The sequence below is a fragment of the Phascolarctos cinereus genome, unplaced genomic scaffold (genome assembly GCF_003287225.1).
Source record: "Phascolarctos cinereus isolate Bilbo 61053 unplaced genomic scaffold, phaCin_HiC Scaffold_4;HRSCAF=312, whole genome shotgun sequence".
Classification (NCBI taxonomy): domain Eukaryota; kingdom Metazoa; phylum Chordata; class Mammalia; order Diprotodontia; family Phascolarctidae; genus Phascolarctos; species Phascolarctos cinereus.
In genome coordinates this window covers 292,899,923-292,916,682 of record NW_027555847.1, presented here as the reverse complement: position 1 = coordinate 292,916,682, position 16,760 = coordinate 292,899,923, and the positions used below count along the sequence as shown (strand labels likewise).

Below are 16,760 nucleotides of genomic sequence, written 5' to 3'. Positions count from 1 at the left end.
GTCAGACTTTATTGATGACATGGTAATGACAGGGTCAGACTGGTGCTTTATTGCTATCACTCTGGCAGCTGCATGGAAAATAGATTGGAGGGGAGAGATTTAAGGTCGGGAGACCAACAGATGATTAGGAGATGATTGCAGTAGTTCAAGAGAGGATATTATAAAATACAGAAACGAATTTCTATAACCCACAGGTGTCACTGTGCCTTCATCTAGAATCATCTTCTTTCTGAACTGCTTTACCTTCTCTCATTGGCCTTGCATCAACTTTCATATCATACTACTTTTTTTTAAAGTTGTCTTTTTTTTCTGTCATGAGTCTAACAGTAACAATTAGTATTTATCAAGCAGCTACTATGTGCCAGACATAATTCTAGGCAATAGAAGTGCAAATATAAAAATAAGACAGTCTCTGTGCTTCAGGAGCTTACATTCTACTGAACAAGCCGGTCAACTTTTTTCCCCAAATCCTTTAGATTAAGAGTTCTTAATCTAGAGTCCGTGAACTTGCTTTTTTAAATATTTTGATAATTGTATTTCAATTTAATTGTTTTTCCTTTAAATCCAATATAATTTATGCATTTAAGAAATTATCCTGAGTTGTATTTAGATGTCAGCAAACTGCCAAATGGGTTCATAACACAAAAAAGTTAAGAACCCTTGCTTTAAATTGTGAGTTTCCTGGGAGAGGGGACTGTTTTTTATCTCCAACTCTTAGCATAGTGCCTGGCACATATTAGGTACTTAATAAATATTTATCTACTGACTGTACACACCCCTATCCTAGAGCTAGATCACTCCCCCCCCCCAACCTAAACTCATGCTGGCAAATCTGAGGTGTTTTCCCTGGAGGAAAAAGGGGTGGCATTGGCCATTAAGGTGTGGCTACAAGTCAAACTTGCTGTCTGGGTCCTGGGAGTAATCCTAGTGTTGGAGGGTTGCACTTCTACTCCTTACCACTTGTAGCTCCTGAACCCCTGAATTCATGCTTCTGATAAGTCAAAAGCAAAAATAATCATAGCATTTACTCTATAAAAGGTGAAAACAGGAGTGATCCACTCATAAACCTGGGTTACACTCTCCCACTAATGGACTTAATGTCTATGGAGCTAAATGAGCACAGACAGATACCTAGTAGGGAGGCATAAAAAGTAATAAGATCTATGTGCCTAGGACCTCTCATAACTCTCAACTGCCGGCCTTCAGTCTGCACCATGTATCTCCTGGTGGGCAAAACCACTTCTCTGTTCCTATTCTACTCCTCACAGCTCTCCTGCTTATCAGAACTACTCTTCTTCTACTCACAGGCTGCTGAATCATACAAGCTCTTTTAGCATACAATTACCCTTGGAAGGGATCTGAGAAGGTGTTATGCTTTTTTAGTGACATGCATTTCCCTTGAGCCAGAGAACTTCCAGACTCCTCAGATCTGCTCAGGTCTCTGAGGAGTTTCTCTTCTGTCTCAAGCTATAGATAATGATAGGGCCATGCAGCCTTTCCACAGTCAGCTCTTCTGTAAGCTCCTGAAGCACAGAGACTTTCTTATTTTTATATTTGCAATTCTGTTGCCTAGAATTATGTCTGGCACATAGTAGCTGCTTGATAAATACTAATTGTTATTGTTAGACTCATGACAGAAAAAAAGACAACTTAAAAAAAGCAGTATGATATGAAAGTTGATGCAAGGCCAATGAGAGAAGGTGAAGCAGTTCAGAAAGAAGATGATTCTAGATGAAGGCACAGTGACATCTGTGAGTTATAGAAATTCGTTTCTGTATTTTATAATCCCCTCTCTTAGACTATTGCAGTCATCTCCTAATCAGTCAGCAAGGGATTCTGTTTTCTCCTAATAGGCTCTCACATCAAAGCAGATGCAAAACCTGTCTTCCCACCTTTATTTTTCCCTCTCATACCAGAAAAGCAGTCAAGGGTAGCACAAGCACATCTCAGAGCTTTCCCTTCCTCAGGCTGTAGATGGCATTAGGGGCAACTGTGTCTTTATCCAGCCAGTCAAATCTCAGAAAAGCAATGCCTCTCATCCAGTCAGCATGACTTCCAGAAACACTGCTGCAGAGCAGCCTGTCAGCTTCAGTCAAAAGCTATTAGTCTCTATATTCTGTCTTGAGAGCAACTTTTCTTGTCTCCTGTGACTTCTGCCTGAACTTCTCCTGTGCTTCCTAATTCTCCTGATTCTTTCTTCACCTGATCATCTCTTAGTCCTCCTGTCTCTGGTTTCTAATGTCTAAAATCAGGACCTCAAAAGCAGTGACCCATCTCAAATTTGTAATGTAAAATTCAAAAATTTCACCTTTCCACCCAGTTCTTATATAGTCTTCCCATTGTTCCAAAACAGTTATTTGATATGTAGTTTATCAACTCTATCTTTCACAACTCTAAAGACGGTCACACATAAATGATCTGATAGACCACAATGCCCTGCAACCATATGCAACTGAAACTGTGCTCTGCTTTCAAGCAAGACCTCTTAGTGCGTTTATCTGAGATGCCGTTTTCTCTCAAGTCCTCAGAACAGTCTGTCTTTCTACAACATTTTAATTAATTGTTTCTTCTCAAGCTGATTTTATCAGTGTCCCTTAGACAAATGTTCTGTTCCTGTCCCTTTCAGAAATCAAAATATACACATATAAAGGGACAGTATGTAACATCTTCCCCATAACAAACATTTGTAGTCCTTTGAAAATTAAAATTCAGAATAGGATGAGGTGTGCATATAGCATACAATTCCCTCCCCCAAAAAGTCGCATTTTTACATAATATTTTGCATTAGATCCATAGGAAATAAATTTGTTCATTCAGTGCAATCAATGTATAATATATTGATAAAATTAAAAATTATTATTCATGAAAAGTAATATACATAATTCTTTTAGCAAGTCAAATCAATAAGCATTTTAAGGGCTTATTATGTGCCGGGCATTAAGCCAAGTACTGAGAATACAAATACAAACAAAAAAGACAGTCCTGTCTTCAAGAGCTTACATTCTAATGATGGGAGATAACACATACAGGGCACTGAAAAAGGAAGAGAGGTGGCAGTTATCCACCTTGGGGCAGAGTGTCAAACTCCAGGAGAATGAGGGATGACTGATTTGGGATTTTCCTCAAAATGATCTTCCAGGAGAAATCCATCAATGGGAGAAGAGGTCCCTAGGGCAGAGAGAGAAGGCAGCTGAGGCCTGATGGGGAGGTCCAGAGGAGGAAAGCTGGCTGCACTGGGCGCAGCGGTTCCAGGAGAAACTCACAACGGCTAAAAGGGGCAGCAGGGGCAAAGGGAGATGTCAGCAAAAGTAAACATACTGAATCATGACAGTCAAAGACTTATACTTTAGGTAGGTTTTTTTTGGCAGCTGTGGGAAAGATGGCTTGGAGGAGAGAGACACTAAAAGCTGAATATCCATTTGGAAAACAATTATGATAGTCCGGACGAAGGTGATGGGCTCCTAAACTAGGGTCTTGGCTATGTGAGTGGGGAAGAGGCTATGGATATGAGATAGATGTTGGAGGTAACTTCCACAAGTCTGGGCAAGTAATTGGCCATGGGGCATGAAGAAGGAGTTACTATAAAATGAGGATGCTAATAATAAAATCTACCTCAAAGGGTTGTGAGAATCAAATGAAATAATATATGTAAAGCACTTTGCAAACCTTAACGTGCTATATAAATCTTAACTATTACTACAACTCTGAGGTTATGAGCCTAGGTGACTAGAAGAATACTGGTGCCCTGAGCTAAAATAAGGATGTTATAATGAGGATCAGGTTTAATTGTGAAAGATAATGAATTCTATTTTGGACATGTTGAGTTTGAAATGCCTATGAGCCATCCATTTGGAAATAATCTAACTAGCAGGTGGGAATTCAGGAGAGATTTGGGCAGTATATAGAAATTTAATCTTCTCAACAACATTGTAAAGTATAAAATGCAAATAGTGGTATTCCCATTTATAGATTGGGAAACCAGTACTTAAGAAGTTTGTTGAACATTGTTGTTTTCTGTTTTACATTGTAAATGAAAAATAGTTTCTGGTGCATTGTGGGTTCACGGGCTTTTTTTGGTCTGGCTTAGGAACCTAACCATTGTCCTGGTGGAAAAAATGCATTGCAAGTTCCAAACAACTGATTTACAAACAAACTTTTTGAGCACAATTTGAATCAATTTGTAAATTGATTTCTTATTCTATCATGCTGACTTTTTTATGCTTATTTCGTACAACTACACCTCTTCTGTGCTCAGTATCAAAAGCATGATTTATTTTTCCTCATAATAAATATAACCATCCCTTGGCCTGATGCATGAAAAAAATGTGAATAATATGGTAGGTATCTTTAGCTTTATTAAAAACTATTGTTGTATTTTTGATGTCTAGATATCGCTGGAGTTCCTCTTCCTCTCCATCAGAACCTGAGTGGATATTCTTTGATTCCATTATCATCAGAAGCTTCCAGGAATAATTCTAAATCCACAAGGCCACGCCCTCCCTGGATTCTGAGTGAATTCCACGGCTGCAATGTGAATGCTTCCACCTATATGCTGAGAATTGGCAAATGGAAATACATAGCTTACTCTGATGGTGCCTCATCACTTCCTCAACTCTTTGGTAAATCAATTGATATATATGTTTTTAAATTATATTTTTATTATATTCTTATTTTTTATCCGTATCTGTGATTTCATTGTTGTAGATAACTCCTATTTAGAACTATTGGCAAATGTACTACCCTTTGTAGTGTTAATGTTGCCTAAAGTATTAAGAGAGTAGGTGTTGTGCTTGAGGGTCCCGTAACCAGGATGGGTCAGAAGCAGAACCTGATCTCATGTCTTCCGTGATTATTGTAAGGCTGACTTTCTCTCTCTCTGTTCTGCTCTGCCTTGCAAACTCTTAATATACTTTTAAAGTTAATTAGTGGAGCAAAGGGCAAAAGTAGGAGTACCTTACTAGCCAGATTAACAGCAAGTTGGGAGAAAAAAAAATTGTTCCTTAAAGGTAGAAAATTGATTCTAGTGGAGATCTTCAAAACAGGATTTCATTAACTTCACAGTTCTTGTCCTTTCGTAGTACACTAGACAGAAGTAGAATGAATCAGACTTTAATCCAGTAGGCATATACATTGCACCAGTTTCTTGCAGCAGATATACCATTAGAAATTGAAGGGTTCTTCTCCTGCCTCATGGCGATGTGTTATGCTTTTTTGGCAAAAGTAGGAATATAATTTTTCATTGATATTGAATGAATTAAAATGGGTATTAAAGTCTTTAAATTTCTAAAAATCTTTGTATTCTGTTGTTAAAGGAAACAATTCAGACAGGAATATTATAATAGTATTTTAAATTATTTCTTATGATAGACATTCTAGATTTTTTAAATCACATATTAATGCCAGTTTTTTTTTCCTTAATCACGTTAATGCCTGTTTTTCTTTAAACTATCAAAGTTGTTATTCAAAGCAACTCTTACTGAGAGTAGGGTAGAGAGAGCCAGCATCAGATTCAGGAAGACCTGAGTTCAGATCCCACTTCTGACGCTTACTGGCTGGGTGACAATGGACAGCTTTCATTTACACTCTCTGAGTCTCATTTTCATCATCAGGGACTAGTAATACCTGCAGTTACTATCTCACAGGGTAGTTGCAAGGCTCAAATGAAAAAATGTATAGAAAGCATCTCAGAAAATTTAAAGCACTATGTGATTGTTATTTTATATGATAATATAAAAGTATTGTATTATAGTAACATATTAGTTGTAGTTACAGTTAACATTGACCAGTTCCCCTACAACCAAAGTTCAGAATGTCAGCATCTAAAGATGACTTTGGGCTGATTATATGCTCATGAATGGATCATGGCCCTCCTTATGTGTCCCAAGAGATAGCTTTCTAAAAGAACCAGAGGTAGACCAGGAAAGGAAACCAATGAGTAGTCTCACCTGGAATTCTACAGTGTTTTTTCACTGGTATCCTTGCCCTAAAGAGCTATCATATAACATCATGTATTAGGAAGCAAAAGTGACAAAGAGAATCATAGGCCATGTCAGCAAGAGGTTTTCTTTTCTGCTGTGGGACACAGTATACACTGTTGTAAAGGAAGGAATCAAGCAATGATTTTTATAACAGTGTTCAAATGGAAACTTGAGAATCTAATAGAACCTAATAATATCCAAAATCTTATTTTTTAATTGTCTTTGCAAATTACATTACTTAGACATGCATTGGAAGAGCTGTGTTTTCATCAGCGTAGGTTTTCAATTGCAATCCCTCTACATTAGTGGTAGCTAACTCAAATAGAATGGAGGGCATTAAGCATAAGGATCCCTGTGGGCCACATGCTGAATTAGAAAAAACATGTATTAATATTATCTGTGTTTTATTGTTAAAAATTTTGTTAAATATTTCCCAGTTACATTTTAATCTAGTTCAGGACCTCCTTGGGAGTGTTGTGGGTTGCTAGCTGGGCATTTGACACCTCTGATCTACTCCACATTAGACATTTTTGTGAGTGACTGTGCCCAAAAGCCTCACACTTGGTAGACATTTTTTGGTAATGAACCTCTCCAAACTTAGGTAGGGTAGACCTCAAACAATGACATATTATCAGGGCCGTATTCAGAGACTTTCCTACTTGAGAGGATGAGAGGAAAAAAGAGCGAGAGACAGAGAGAGGGAGAGAACACACTAGCTTGTGCTGCTGATATAGCCTTCAAGAACCCAAAACCACCTTCATACCATGATGAGACATGAAAGTCCTACTTTAGAGAAAGTAAATTACATTGTCAGTATAAATTGTTCATTAAAATATACAAAAGAATTCATCAGGAGTTTGTCATCTATAAATATTAGCTACTCATAGAGGTTATCTGCATCTTAAGCTCCTTTGTTCATATTTTATTTATAGAAAATGGTATTTACATATTTGAAAGTTAACATTGCCCTAGCTGTGGTTGAATTTTTTTTAACTTTCACTGCCATTTTTTCCTAAACAATGTTAATAAATGTAACCTAAAGACTATTATAAGCACCATATGCTGTGCCTTTAGAGTCATACTTTAAGATTCATTACTATAAAGAACTATGTGAAAATTATATTATTAGCATAAGAACAAGCTATATAAGTATTGTTTTAATTGGTATCACTTGAAATATGATTGGATTTATGTTACTATGATCTGTTCAGTAGTACATCACAGTAGAGCGCATCATATAAATGCCCCACTAATACCTCAAACTATAGAAAACTGAATACTCATCTTCCCTCAAAAGACTGCTTCTCCTTCAGATCTCATTATTATCAATAACACCATCATCCTCCCAGTATCCATATTTGCAGTTTTCAAGCCATCTTTGACCATTCCTTGGCCCTCTTACTTACCATATCCATTCAGTTGCTAAAACCTTCTATTTGCCAACTTTCCCTCTGTTCCTACTACTACTTGCCTAGTTCAGGCTCTCATTACCTCCTCATGAATCTACTGATTACAGTCTCTCTTCCTTTTCAGAAGCGTCCTATAAACTGCTGCCAGATTCATCTTCCTGAAGTATATTTCATAATTACTTAATCCCCTTACTTTAAAATTTTCAAAGGCTCCCCATTACATAGGCAAAGGGAAGGGAACAGACATTTATTAAGTGCCTCATATGTGCCAGGTACTGTGCTATGTGCTTTACAGATATTGTCTCATTTCATCCTCACAACCCTTAGAGGTTGGGTCTGTTATTATCCCTGTTTTACAGTTGAGAAAACTGAGGCAGTTAAAGGTTAAGTGACTTGTCCAGGATCACATAGGTAGTAAGTGTCAGAGCCCAGATTTGAACTCAGGTCTTCCTGACTTCGAGCCCAGTGCTCTCACCACCTAGCTGCCTCATCAATAAAATAAAAACATACCAAATAAACTTAAATTTCCTTACCCTCAAATCTCTCCACAATTTGGCCTCAACCTACCTTTCCATTCAGTCAGTATTAGTTGAATTGAATTGAGTTAATCAGATTACTCAGAAACCTTCAATCATTTCTTAATTAGACATTGAATTTTGCCCCAAAATGCCTTTCCAACTTTATATACACTCAGTAGAATTTGACCAAATAGGTAATGGCTTGTTGTTGTTGTTGTTTATTTTGTTTTGTTTTGGGTTTTTTTGCTTTTTGGTGAGGCATTTGGGGTTAAGTGACTTGCTTGGGGTCACATAGCTACTAAGTGTTGAGTGTCTGAGGCTGGATTTGAACTCAGGTCCTCCTGACTCCTAGGCCAGAGCTCTATTCACTGCACCACCAGATAGGTAATGTTGTTATAGACATAGGCAACCCTAAGGCAATCAGAACTTTTAGGAAAACAAAGAATTACCAAATGCACAAGGTATTTATAAAATTCATTCCCGCATACCTAAAGCTTTTTGGTGAACACCCACATACACATAGCCTGAGAGGAAAGGGAAGAGAAGAGGAATAGTTCTACCCAAACTTATTTTCACAATGCTTCAATGTAGCAACAAATCAAGAATAGATGTCACTTTTTATTCTGAATGTACTTTATAAATAAAATTTAATTGGACAAAGTTCTTTACTTTTGTCAGTCAATATATTTCTGGTATGAATTATTTAAATAGCTTTCTAATAATGATTAGACAAATTTTTATTAAGCACCTACTTTGTGCACAAAACTGTGCTTAACCCTAGAGGAACCAGCACCTTCATCATACTTTAAATATAATACATCATACGCAATATTCTTGGCATATTTTAAATTAAAGGAATGTTACATCCTTAAATATATCTACCAGAAACTTGTTTACTCTAGAATCATATCCCCTTTGTCAAGAAGGCAATTTTTTGCCTTAGTAGAAAATAACAATATGAAAGAAATTACATATAACCAAGGTTTCAAGAACAAGTTATTTGTCTCTTAAATATATCAAGAATCTATGGATCCAGGTGTTATTTTTGTATGATGCTTGAGGAATTTATCTTCATAATTTACTGTTAAGTACCAGCAGTACTTGTACTTTGGCAATTGAGATTGTTAAAAAACTTGCCCAGGGTGACACAGCTAGTGTCAAGTGTTTGGTCTGAGGTCAGATTTGAACTCAGGTCTTCCTAACTTCAGGGCCAGTGCTGTATCCAGTGTGCCACCTACCTGCCCCCAGTTGTTAAAAAGTTTCAAGCCACATTGCTAATGATAAGGCCCTGACATTAGAGTGCTCCCTACTTTGCTTCTGTTATCCCTACAGAATGGACAGGAAAGGACAACAGGAAGCCAAAAATAGTGGTAGGGCATTGCCTTTGTCAGCCAGGCAGATGGGACCATTCCTGATTTGCATTCCAAGGGTACCCCTCCTGCTCAGCATTCACATTAACCAAAAAGAGGAAAAAGGAAACAGTTTCTCACATAATACCAAACCTAACATAAAATAATGACATTCTGAATTGTATTCTGAATTCATCATAAAGTGGTATCTTTCTAGCAGGTGACTTGATTTTGAATAATAATAAATACATCATTCAGCCATATAAATTTTTTTCTTTCAGATCTTTCTTCAGATCCAGATGAATTAATAAATATAGCCACAAGGTTTCCAGAAATCACTCATTCTCTGGACCAAAAGCTTCGATCCATTATAAACTACCCTGTGGTTTCTGCTTCTGTCCACCAGTACAACAAGAAAGAGTTTATCAGTTGGAAAGACAGCTTAGGACAAAACTATACAAAAGTTATAGCAAACCTTAGGTGGCACCAGGACTGGTTGAAAGAACCAAGGAAGTATGAAAGTGCAATTAACCAATGGCTTAAAACCAACACTAATTTATAAAATATTTGTACAAAAATGTGTAACAATATGTTCTACTTATATGCTTTTATATCTTTATATGAGTGGTATAAATATGTATACAATTACAACAGTCTTTATCCCTAAAGGTATAGTGAAATTTGGTAATTAAGTGATCATTAGCAGTCAAAGCAATTTTATTAAATACTGATATATTTTAAAATAGAAGCTGGATGTTTATAGAATTATGTTTTCTAATGTAGCTGCCATCAAGTGCTGATATTAAACAGCTTAAATAAAATATGAAAGAACAACTATATAGTTACAAATACTCTAATACAAAGATAATACCTCCATGAGATGTTTTAACATTTATTGAATCATTAAAGTTTATTATATATCAAATAAGAACAGCCATAAGATCATAGGTTTAGAGCGAGAAGATGAAGAGTCTGGTGCCTTATTTTGTAGAAGAATGTGAAGCCCACTGAAGTTACTTACATAACTTGCCCAGCATCACCAAGGCAGTAAGTCAGAAGACTCATTAGACTGTGAATCACTTCACTCCTTGAATATGTTCATTCTTTTGGCATGCTGGATTGAAGCTTGTGAGCCTGGGGAATTGGATTTGTTGAGAGTAGCAGGAACCTAGATCCAACCTTAACTATGTTATCATTGTAGTTACTTTGAAAAATGTTCTGCTGAAGTACTTTTTACAAATGAATAAAAGTGGGATTCCATTCTTTGAATTTGTTTATATTTCAACAGTTCTTCAATCATGTTTACTGCCATTCTGTGAATTCTCTTGAATGTCTTTTATATTTATGCTAATAAATGTCCCTATTACAAATGTTGTGTTTTACTTATTCAGTTAAATATGTCTTGTCTGAAAGTCCTGCACAAAGACTGCTCCCAGCGTAGGTGTCATCTTTGACTCCCCTCTCTCTTTCACCGTGCATATGCAGTCTGTTGCGAAGGCCTGTTCGTTTCACTTTGCAACATCTCTCACCCCCTTCTCTCTGACGCTGCCACCACTCTAGTGCAGGCCCTCATCACCTCACACCTGAACTACTGTAATATGCTGCTGGTAGTTCTGTGTGCCTTAAGTCTCTCTCCAATCCATCCTGCAAAGTGATTTTCCTGAAGTCCAGGTCTAACCAATTCATGCACATCACCACAACCCCTCCCACTGAATAAACTCAAGTGGCTTCCTGTCACCTCTAGGATAAAACATAAGTCTTCTTTTTGTCATCCAATATCATTCATATTTAATATCATAACCTAACCACCACCTTGCTGGTCTTATTACCGCCTCCACCCCCACCACCCCCATACTCTGATCCAGTGACACTAGTCTCCTCTATCTTCCTTACACAGGACGCTCCATCTGAATCCTGACATTTCTCTCTGGATATCCCCCATTCCTGGAATGCTCTTCCTCCTCATCTCTGCCTCCTGCCTTTCTTCAAGTCTCAGCCAAAACCCCACCTAACCTCTCATCTCTGATATTTGTAAAGTACTTGATACAGTGCCAGGCACATAGTAAACACTATGTAAATGGTAGCTATTGTATCATTATTATTTCCCATTTGTCCTGTATATAGCTTGATTGTACATAGTTGTTTGCTTTTCTCTCTGCCCCCCCCCCCCAGATTGTGAGCTTTTTCAGGGCAGGAACTGTCTTTTGTCTTTCTTCATAACCCAGCACTTAGCACAGTGCCTGGCATGTAGCAGGTATTTAATACATCTTCATTGACTGAATGACTAAATGACCTTTTCCCCAAATGCCTTTTCCTCTCCAATAGAAATTAAAGTGTGCCTCCCCACCTTTTCCTCAAAGATTAAATGGAGGTGGCATATTCTTTGTCACAAAGGAGATTTCAAAGGGGAAAAGGAAGGTATGGAATTACTGTCATGTAAAAACAGAAAGCATCAATAATATGGTTTTTAATATGAATAAATGATTTTCCTTTACAATATGTCTATTTGAATTTTATGATCTCTACATCTGTAAAGTGACTTGCTCCAGATCACCAAAATATGTAGTGGGGCTAGGAACTCAAATTTTGGCAAAGATAATGGAGTGGTTTGTCATTTCCTTCTCCAGTTCATTTTACAGATGAGGAAAGTGAGGCAAACAAGGTTAAGTGACTTGCCCAGGGCCACACAGCTAGTAATTGTCTGAGGTGGGATTTGAACTGAAGTCCTCCTGACTCCACAGCCAGCCCTCCATCCTCTTTGCCACCTACCTGCCCCAAATTTTTTTCAGTTGTGTTGTACTCTTACTGATCCTATTTTAGCAGTGCTTTTTGATGGTGTGACTTGCCATTTCTCTCTCCAGTTCATTTTACAGATGAGGAAAGTGAGGCAAACAAGGTTAAGTGACTTGCCCAGGGCCACACAGCTAGTAATTGTCTGAGGTGGGATTTGAACTGAAGTCCTCCTGACTCCACAGCCAGCCCTCCATCCTCTTTGCCACCTACCTGCCCCAAATTTTTTTCAGTTGTGTTGTACTCTTACTGATCCTATTTTAGCAGTGCTTTTTGATGGTGTGACTTGCCATTTCTCTCTCCAGTTCATTTTACAGATGAGGAAACTGAGGCAAGCAAGGTTAAGTGACTTGCCCAGGGTCACACAGGTGGTAAGTGTCTGGGACCAGATTTGACCTGAAGTTGAAAAAATGAGTCTTTCTGACTCCAGGCCTGGCACTTTATCCACTTCACCACCTAGCTGCCCCACTGGCAGGACTTACAACAACCTTCTCATTTGACAGTTACTGAAAATAGGTCCCGGGAGAGGTAAAGTGACTTATCCAGAGTTAGACAACTGACTTTAAGGACTAGGATTAGAATCCCTAACCCCAGTCCAGAGTTCTGGCTCCATTTGGGGGTGGGGAGAATGAGCAGTGGAGCCATTATTGAAAAGCATATGTCAAAATCTTTTTTTAAGAAAAGAGTTGGAGGGCAGCTAGGTGGCGAAGTGGAGCGCCGGCCCTGGATTCAGAAAGACCTGAGTTCAAATTCGACGTCAGACACATAACACTTACTAGCTGTGTGACCTTGGGCAAGTCACTTAATCCCATTGCCTAGCCAAAAAAAAAAAAAGAAAAGAGTTGGCAAGAGGGATACCTAGGCAAACCCGTTAGGGTTCTAGCACTCAGTTTTATAGCTTTCCCAAGTCTAGGATTTTCAGTAACAGCATTTTATTTACCTTTGCCCTAACCACGAACCAGACTGGTGCAAGAATCCTTAACCTAGGTGGCCTTGTTATGTTGGAAGGGCAGCAACGGTTCAAGCAGCAAAAATTAAATCTTGTTTATGGGGAGCTCAGGAGGAGATGTCTGTTAATCTAAACCAATTTCTATTACTTGGATTTCTCTTTCCAAAAAAAAAATGGCTGCTTTTACGTTTTCTTAGTCACCTTTTCTTAGGTTTAATGAAGGCGTAGTCCCTCTTAGCAACCTCCCATCTGGTGGAAGGGGAAATCAAGAGAGTGAGAAGAAACGATACATCCGTCCCTGCATCAAAATACAAGGTGAAAAGCAATAAAAGGATTACTTATTTGCATAAAACCCATTAATTCATTCTTTAGACTAATGAAATTAATTTCACATTGCAGAGAATGTAGCAGTCTGCTACTCTGGAAAAGAGGAATGCCTTTAGTGATCAGAAAATCACAACTGCAAGTCTTTGACTTCATTCCTGGTAGAAGTCACTGCAACAAAATCCACACTCATTGTTGGACGGGTTATACGTACCAAGCTTCTCGGAGATTCTTCTGGTTTGATTTTATTCATATATTGCTATTGGGTTCTGTGTTTTTATTTTCTCATTCTTACACCGAGCCACGCTTTAAACCAGGTTAATCGTCCCCATCCAGGCGTTTAAAGGAAATACATCAGTTCTTTAAAGAAGACTCTTTAAAGCCCCAGGCAGCCAGGTGCTTCCCGCAGGCAACTGCTTTCCCAGGGGAGATGGTTGCAAGGCTCCGGCCAAATCATTAATTATCGGTCCAAGCGCTTTTCTTCCTGGAGAGTGCTCTGACTGGGCTGCAAGGCCACTTGTGTGTGCGCTGGTCTCTCAAGGCTGATCTACTCCATTCAGCGCGCTCCAGGGAAGACAGGGGGCGGGCAGGACTGGTTGGAGGGGGAAAGCTGCAGCGGCGGCGGCTCGAAGTGGGGGTGGCGAATAAGCAATCGTGCCTTCATTTGGTGCACAACCCACAACGCAGTGTCAAATGACGGAGACACAACCTATTAAAAAAAAAAAGGAGAGAGAGCGCAAATCCGTCGGCATTCAACACTCTTTGTGCGTTTTCAAGAAAGTTTGTTTTCCAAGAAGGAACTTAACCCCGCAGCCCCGCAGCTGGAGCGCTTCTTCACCTTCACTTCGAATTCCCGCGCCCGGTCCCGCCCACCCCTGCGGTGCCAACACTTCAATCATCCAAGCCGCCTTTGCTAGGAGATGGAGGATCCCTTTGGCCCCGGCCCTCTGCCGCAGGTACCTAACCTCTCCATCCCGCTGGGCCACGGTACCAACCTATCGTCTGTGGGGGGTTCTGCTGCCGGGATGCTGCCCCCGCCTCCCACTCTTCCAAGCCATAAGGTCCGGCTCGTTTCCCTCGGGATAATCTTGGTGGTGGCAGTGGTGGGCAACGCCACCGTGCTTTGTACGCTGTGCGGCAGTGGCGGCGGACCCTGGGCCGGCCCCAAGCGTCGGAAAATGGACTTTCTGCTAGTGCAGCTGGCCCTGGCCGACCTGTACGTGTGCGGGGGGACAGTGCTGTCGCAGCTGGCTTGGGAGCTGCTGGGGAACACCCACCTGGTGACGGGTGACCTGGCCTGCCGGGTAGTGAAGCTGCTGCAGGTGTCAGCGCTCCTGGCCTCCTCCAACATCCTCGCCCTCATCTGCCTGGAGCGACACCGGGTGGTGAGCCGGCCCCTGGGCCCTCCCCTCCCCACCCGCGCCCTTGCCGCCCTAGGCTGGCTGTTGGCACTGCTCCTCGCCCTGCCCCAGGCTTTTGTGGTCCGTGGCGGGCCGGCCGCCGGCCTCCCCGACGGCTACAGTGGGGTTCCCGCCTTGCCCTCGGCTGCGTCCACGCCCGACTCTTCCCTAGCCACCTCGCAGAGCCCGCCAGGGCCGTCGGCTTCTGCCCGGGCGTGGTCCGGGGAGCGCCGGTGCCGTACCATCTTTGGAGCCCTGCCTCGCTGGCACCTGCAGGTCTACACGGTGTATGGGGCCGTCGCGGGCTTCCTGGCCCCTCTTGCCATTCTGGGCGTCGCCTGCGGCCGCCTGCTCTGGACTCTGTGGCAGCAGCGACCCCAGGCGTCAGCTCCTGTCCCCTGGTCCCCCTGCGCCTGGGAGGCTGGCCACTGCAGAGCCCCGGCTCGAAGCGCACTCACCCGAGCCAAGGTGCAAAGCCTGAAGATGACGTTGGTGCTGGCCCTGCTCTTCGTGGTCTGCGAGCTGCCCTACTTCGCGGCGGAGCTGGCGGCTGCTTGGTCGTCCGAGCCCCCTGACGAAGGGCCGGGCGAGGGCTTGGCCTCTGCCCTGGGCGTCGTGGTGGTCACCAACAGCGCCCTCAATCCCTATGTCTACCTCTTCTTCCAAGCTGGTGACAGCCGGCTGCGGCGGTTATGGAGGAGGCTGGGCACCGTCTGCTGCTGTGGCCACTGCCCGAAGAAAGGAGACGGGGAGGACGAGGACGAGGCGGCCCGGGGACACCAGCCACTCCACCGGCACCGCTGGCCCCACCACCACTATCATCACCATCATCGTCGGGAGCAGGCTGGCACTTCCACGTCGGAGGGCTCCCTTCACCTACCACTACCGCCTGCCCCAAAGCAGCTCCCCTGCTCCTGTGAAAGCGCCTTCTAGTCAGTTGAGTGGCTTAAGTTTTGACTTCTGAGACTTTCAGGGGGAAGCCTGGGAAGCCCACCTCTCCAGAGATCCCTGATTAACAAGAAAAGCAGGTGGTTTACTTTAAAGCCTCCTTCCTTACCTTTTTTCTTTTTCTTCTTCCCTCCCTTTTCTGCCCTTCTTTTCCCCTCCTTCCCCTTCTTCTTTTCCATCCTTCCATCTTCCATCTTCCTCCTTCCTTGCCTCTTCCCTTTTTTCTCTTCCTCCCTTTGTTTCCTTTCTTTCTCCATTCTCTCTTCCCTTCCTGCCACCCTTTCCTTCCCTTTTCCCTCCTTTCTTCCTTGTTTCTCTCCTTTCCCTTCTTCCTTTCCTAACTTTTTTCATTTCTCTCTTGAACTCTCACCCCATTCTCCAGTGTGTACAGAAGAAAAGAAAAAAAGATCAGGTAGCCACTTGTTCTAAAGACTAAGAAATCTTTAGAGAGCTCTCACTTTTCACATCTATTTAATACTTAGAGTTTTGAATTCTGCAGTTGTGTTTTAACTGAAGTGCCAAGAATTGCGTATTTGCTGTCAATTCTTATTTTAGTTTGAGTCTTACATCTTTTTTACCATGTGTCCTGTGTTTCTCTTTCCACAAGCCGAAAAAAAAAGACATCCTTTCTGTTGGACAGATTGATTAGCTACTATGGCTGAGATGCTGCTAGAACTGTAATCATACTATATTACATTGTGGTGACTGACTAGTGATAGAGTATTTGTAAAAAAAAATAAAAATGTTTTTCCAAAAAAAGTAACTTTTCACATGTCACTCATTTATTCCACAAGTATTTATTAAGTGCCCACTATGCAAAGAATTATTAGTTTCTCCTTTAAAAAAAATAGGTGCCTTCATTTTTGTTTGTTTGGCTTCTGCTCTCTAAAGGCATTATGAACCTAACTCCCAGAGGGTACAGGTGAGATAATATATGTAAAGTGCTTTTTGAACCTTAAAGCATTATGCAAATATTAGCTATTTTCATTATTATTCTAATTTAACCTTTTTTAAATAACCCACATCAGAAAATTCTCACTGGAGGGAAAGAGACTTACAAATCTTTCATTATAGCACTATCTTCAGTACCTGCCT

General features: G+C 41.0%; 2 protein-coding genes across 2 annotated transcripts in view; both read left to right on the top strand.

Moving 5' to 3' along the window:
• The window catches only part of ARSK (arylsulfatase family member K), a 47,813-nt gene extending 37,189 nt beyond the window's left edge, over window positions 1-10,624 (top strand). The window contains exons 7-8 of the mRNA XM_021008808.2: window positions 4,389-4,619; window positions 9,536-10,624. Of these exons, the coding sequence (XP_020864467.1) occupies window positions 4,389-4,619; window positions 9,536-9,816 (512 nt within the window). The 3' untranslated portion in view covers window positions 9,817-10,624. The remainder of the gene's footprint in view (window positions 1-4,388; window positions 4,620-9,535) is intronic.
• Window positions 10,625-13,969: 3,345 nt separating this feature from the next.
• On the top strand, window positions 13,970-16,367 carry GPR150 (G protein-coupled receptor 150). Its single transcript, XM_021007251.2, has one exon. It carries the CDS (start codon window positions 14,238-14,240, stop codon window positions 15,648-15,650), a length of 1,413 nt encoding a protein of 470 aa, XP_020862910.1. The 5' UTR covers window positions 13,970-14,237; the 3' UTR covers window positions 15,651-16,367.
• Window positions 16,368-16,760: the final 393 nt, after the last annotated feature.

Bases quoted from the DNA above. Each gene is read 5' to 3' on its own strand.
- GPR150 (XM_021007251.2), top strand. From the start codon at position 14,238: ATGGAGGATCCCTTTGGCCCCGGCCCTCTGCCGCAGGTACCTAACCTC.